This window comes from Juglans microcarpa x Juglans regia, chromosome 8D, assembly GCF_004785595.1.
Source record: "Juglans microcarpa x Juglans regia isolate MS1-56 chromosome 8D, Jm3101_v1.0, whole genome shotgun sequence".
Classification (NCBI taxonomy): Eukaryota; Viridiplantae; Streptophyta; class Magnoliopsida; order Fagales; family Juglandaceae; genus Juglans; species Juglans microcarpa x Juglans regia.
Genome location: NC_054608.1, coordinates 4,917,235 through 4,923,181, shown reverse-complemented (window position 1 = coordinate 4,923,181; position 5,947 = coordinate 4,917,235). Strand labels below are relative to the sequence as shown.

Below are 5,947 nucleotides of genomic sequence, written 5' to 3'. Positions count from 1 at the left end.
TAAGGCATAATTAGTTTCTTTTTTCTTGAGATAAATAACATTTAAAGGCAAAAACAGTACAATAATCACACTTGAGTTGTATATATATAAAACACAATTAAAGGGTAGTTGAACATTAAAAAGAAAATGAAGCGAACGGTGCGGTTTCAAAGGTGAGAAGTAAAAACTAATCTTCTACACTAAGAAATGCCACCCCTACACAAAAGTACACAGTCCAACCAAAAAAAATTGAGAAAGACAACAAATATTCAAAAGGTATTGATTCTCCAGAAACTTATCAACATATGAACTGTATAACAGGTCACTCTACTTGACAAAAAAAAAAAAAAAAAAAAAAAAAAAAAAAAAAAAAAGAGGAAAAAAAACTAGGTCACAACACTGAAATATAGAGAAGCCCATTACAAATAACATAACAAAAAACTAGAGAGGAAATGACCAAGCACCACACCAGCTTAAGATGAGCCCAAGACCATTAACTCGCAGGTGATTAGCAAAAATGAGCTACGCTGAGTCATACTGCTTTCTCTCTTCTTGAATGGATTGGAAAATTCGAGCTGCTGACTCAGTAGCAGTTCTAGGGTTATGTGGCACAACTTTGATCACTCGCGTTGTTTGGTCAATCTCATGAAGCTGAGGAGCTGCCTCTGGGACTACTGGAGCCATAGGAAAAAGTGGAAGTGCATCACCCCCCTTGGAAGTGTAACCTGTCCCAACACCTTGCGGTCTCTCGCATGGACTACTTGCTGTGCTTCCTTGCAATTCACCGTCTTTTGCAGCCTGAAACTTACCAACTTGTGGACTAGCTCCATTTTTTTTATTTGGCATGTTACATGAGCTCTGATGCTGCATGTTAGAGTTGGCTCCGCCAACAGAGATCTGAGTCTGACCATGTAAGCCAGGTCCAGCATATTGGTTAACTTGGTCAACACCTGAACCTGACATGGCCGGGTGCATGACTGACATGCCATATGTAGGGAAGTAAGTATGACCAAGTGGAGAAGTATTGGGAAGATTACCAATTCCTTGATGATAAGGATGAGTTGAAACCCCATATGCTGAATTCATAAAGTTTCCCGTCAAGGGAGCCGGGCTGAAAGGTCCATATCCCCCACAAGCATTTCCCATAAACCCAGGCCCAGGATATGGCTTGTATATGAGTCCTTCAGATGGAGAGACTACAGGGATTAACCATTGATTCCCAGGTGACTGATGGAAGGACCATGAACCCATCTTATTATCAGTAGCCACAGGAGCTGGATGCGAGTTTCCAAGATAAGGCCCACAATTTGAAGGCTGATTGCCATTTTTAGCAGAAGAAACAGGTGTCTTCCCAACTGCATTTTCTGCAGAACGTTCCATTTTATGGTTTTCCTTCTCCGAATCGTCTTTGCACTTTGAAATGTATGATGGCGGTCTTACAACATACTTGGATGGAAGTTTCTTTGAAGGAGAATCCTTCAACAAAGGTTTGCCAAGAAAAGCACCATTTTCAAGCAAAATATGCGGTGATCCAGCAATCAGTTGTTGGACCTGTTTGAATATAAATAATTAAGCTGCATTCTTCTCATGCGAATGATATATATAATCAAACGTTTTAAGATCATAAAAAGCTACCCAACAGAGTCAAAGACCACCTTACCTTTATCAGTCTATGCAACTCAAATACTTGCACTGCAAACACTCTTTGCTGACTGTGGAGAGTAACAGGAGTGTATCAAGAAGTAACTCGCAGAATGTTCATCAAATGAAGCCTCCATAAACATATAACCAACCAAGGGTAATACAAGAAAATAAGCCAGACAATAGAGCAGAATGAAGCAGCAGATAGCATCAACTTAAGGACCATCACATAGACCAAAGCAACCCACACAAATGGAGGTGCATTTAGAGACTAAGGCCTTGTTTGATTACACAAACCATCTCAACTCACCTCATCTCATCTAACCATTACAACTTTTCCAAACTTCCATACAAAATACAATAAACAATTCAACTTTTTCAAATCCCAAAACAAAAACAATATTATAAAATTATATTCTAACAATATTTTATTCAACTTCAACTTTCATCTCATTTCATCTGATCTGTGTAACCAAACGAGGCCTAAGTGGTTAGTGGGTTGAATTGTAGTTTAAGAAGTCCCTCACATATCCTCACTCAAAACACAAAGCTTAGTGTGTATTTATTTTAGAGGAATGCCTTACTTTAATCCATATGCCACACATGACTATATCACAACCTGCGCCATTTATTTTATAAGTATCACAACCAGCACCATTTGCTGAAAAAGAAAGAACAAAAAAGCAGAAAGAGAGGCAAGGTTCTCTGAACACAAAGTATCTGTGTGCTACTGACTAAAGTAAATAGGAAGCTATATAAAAGATTAGTGCAAACAAAGAAAATAGGAAGCTATATGAAAGATGCAGATTCTAGCATAACCAATTTGCAATTCAAACAAGGTACATGATTTACAATTCTTTCTTCCGAAGAAATAAGCATCAAAGCTATTACAACAAAAATGTCTAAATCACTTATTAGTCACTCAGATACAATCTTTTGATCAGATTCAATCCTCAGTGCAATGAAACCAAACAAGATGAGCAAGGTGAAGCTCAACAATTTGCATGTACACATGTACAGTTTATTTTTCTTTGTATGCACAGAACATCTAAGAATGTATGCTCAGAGTGCAGATAAAAAGAATATGAATGGAAACCCCAGAAATGCAGAACACCAAAATACTACATATGAGAAATTCGCCTGTCGCCATGTCTACTAACAATCTTACAACTTCAACATTATCCAAAATTCACCCAACAACAGCTCCAAGGATCATGCCCATCACTTGCTCCTCCTTTTGCTCCATGCCCTCGATTGCCATCATAGGAATAGTTCCCCAGTGTTCAGTAGGATTTTAAGCAATAATAACCCGAGACAGGTATATATCCGAAAATGCAGACGCAAATGGACAATAAATAATCAGATGATCCACTGTCTCGGGGGTCGCCTTGTGCAAAGTAACTCTATTAAGATCGCACATCTCCCTGCTGTAATATGATCCAGCACTGTTAAAATGTTATCGAGGGCATTTGTACACAAAAAATGCCACTTTAGTTGGGATCTTGGAACAGCACACTGAGCTCTCACTCCTTCAAAGCCATAATTGCAACTCTACAGTTTAAATAGATACACCTATACTCCTATTTAGTTTCTGATACTGCACTCAAAAATCTTTTGCAGATTTAAGTTGAGGGGAAAGGACAGATAAGAAACTCCTAAAATATTAAATGTCAGCAGCTTCCAATATAACACTTCAGATTTTCCAGAAGGATGATCACTTCGCTTCTCCAATAAAAAGTAAGAGTAAGATATTCCTTAATTTACATAACAAACATATACATAGAAGAGGCCAACAGAAGTTCCTAATATCTATTCCGTCATCATCTACAATCACAACTTTCCCAGCCCAAGAACAGAGCTGACTACAAATTCTTTAATCAGAATGTGATTGGTATATATGGATATATGGAAAGAGTTTTTTTTATCAGTAAACAAGATTTTAAAAAAATTACGCTTAGTTAAAGTTAAACTCAGTAGTATTGAGAGAAAAAAAAAAGTTAATCACGTTTTAATAGATAATCTACAAGAAATTATATTAATCATATGATCATTCTGTATATTTTAACTTTAACAACAAACAGGAAAGGAAAGTTTCAAATGGTATCCTTGGATTTAAGACCACCAGGAGACAACACATTTGGGTAGATATCAATAAGAATTCACACTTACTTGACAATAGCTTTTCTCGCTTTCCAGAAATGTTTCTGACCTATTATCCCCACAACATCATCTGGAGAGATATCAAAGCCTGATATCGAATCTACCATTGAGGTCTCCGAAACATCATCACTTTTGTCTACATTTTCCACTTGTAGTGACACATTTGTCCTGTCTCTACAATATTCACTACCATTATTAGGCTCATTGGGACTGCTATTCGCCTCCCCCAAGTAAGTGATGCTCCTTGGGTGGGGAACTTTTCCTTCGTCTTCATCCCTTACAGAATCAGCAAATCCAGTGTCAACCAGCTGTGACCTGATTCTGAACTCTTGTTGTAAAGAAGCATCAATATCATATGAACTGCTTATGTTAGTCACAGGGAAATCTCGATACTCTTGATCTGGAGCTGCCTTAGTTTCCTTCACAAGCCCTTCAAACTTTTCTCTGGTTGACAGATCTGTTGCAGATAGTACAGAATGACTTGAAACACTCAATCTTGGGTCCCCTTCACTCTCACATCTTACTTCTTGTCCCAAATTTATACATGGGGAGGTAATCAACTTGGGATTCTTATCACAAGCATTTTGGTGTTTTGTGGAACAACCATAATAGGTAGGGCTGAAGGAAGCATTTTTTTCCCTATCCTTACTGTTCAGAGTTTTACTATGCGATTGCCCATTCCCTGATTGAACAAATATAGGAACAATAAAATCATCTTCATCTCCTACCTTCTTTCTCTGCTCAAGTTGTGCCAATGAGTTATTCAAACCTGATCCTTCAGACTGGTGAGCAGGCAATTTCTCACCCTGATGTGTTGGTATTGATGGAGGTACATGAAGTGGAAAGTTGTAATTTCTTTCAAGGCCATTTCCCTGAAAAACAATATTGCTCCTAGTAATCAGTTGCAGAAATATGAGAACCAATGGTAGTACCCTAGAGTTGGTAGATGCAAATATGCTGCTCCCTTCAAAGATGCAAGTATGCTATGTGTTAAAAAAATGAAAGAGCAAGAACTTAGAATAGCATCCAAATACAACTATAAATACTCCCTAATGCTAAGGCAATTTCCCATTCGAGTGGAGAAGAAAACAGGAACTATTTATAAGCATGTTAAACAATCTGCTCCCCCCTAACATTCCCCGAACAATCCAAGCACATGAAAAACCTAAATCATAAGCTATTCAATGAATAACGACTCTGCCTAATTAATCATACACTTTGATTTTACAGTCCACTATCATTCTACCATATATTTACGATTGAGCCATCAACTAATACATAAAGACTTCACAATCTATCTCCAGCCTATTAACTAAAAACCGAGGCATATGTCAGAGAGTTTAGAAATTAGCAAGTACTACTCTACATGAAACCGTAGGTAACGAAGCAAAGATACAAGTTTTTGGTTCTAACAATTACCTGGCTTGACGATGCTAGGTATACCGGGCTGCTAGTATTATTTGTGTGGTTAAGAGGCAAGACCCCGGGATTGAACCGCTGAGAGGGAATACTTAGCTGTTCATAGAGAGCCATTTTATTCCTTGGAGGTGCTCTTGGCCCTCCTTTCTCCGTATCATTGACATGAAGCCTTGGGAACATAGGCCCCATGATCTTCTCGTCATCTCTCCCTCTTTTCATCCTCTCTCCGTCTCTATAATTCAACAAATCCCCCAAAATAAAAAATAAAAAAACCAAGTCTTTTATGTTCTGCAGCTCTAATTCCAAAATCCAATATTAATTAAGTCCAGAAACCACCAACCTTTACTTTCTCGGAAATTGACCGACTTCTCGGAAACCCAGAATCCAATCAGACCTCTTAGATCAAAACGCACTTGCAGAAAATTGAAAAGCCCGGAGTGAACCGACGTTTCCAGAAGAACAAAGTGCAAATCTTTCTTCAGAACATGAAGCGATTCCGGAATAATCTTTTCCGGAAGCTGAGGGATTTACGAGAGAAGTCAGGGTTCAGAGAAAAAGTTGCTTTTGATTTTGGACCTGAAATTGATGGGGGAAAGAGCAATAAAGCGTGAATTAAGGAACAAGTATAGGATTACAAGTGAAGAAGAGAGAAAGAGAGAGATTTGAGGACAGAAGGATGAGGTGGGGTTGAGAGAGAGAGAGAGAGAGAGAGAGAAGGATGTGGTGGGCTTGTGTTTAGGGATTTCCG

General features: G+C 38.3%; 1 protein-coding gene across 1 annotated transcript; it reads right to left on the bottom strand.

Annotated features, from left to right (window-relative positions):
- Nucleotides 1-228: 228 nt before the first annotated feature.
- On the bottom strand, nt 229-5,947 carry LOC121243387 (protein EARLY FLOWERING 3-like). Its single transcript, XM_041141504.1, has 5 exons — nt 5,540-5,947; nt 5,200-5,431; nt 3,790-4,652; nt 1,640-1,691; nt 229-1,530 (listed from the first exon to the last, which is right to left on the bottom strand). The coding sequence occupies exons 2-5, from the start codon at nt 5,416-5,418 to the stop codon at nt 502-504; spliced, it is 2,163 nt and encodes a 720-aa protein (XP_040997438.1). The 5' UTR covers nt 5,419-5,431; nt 5,540-5,947; the 3' UTR covers nt 229-501.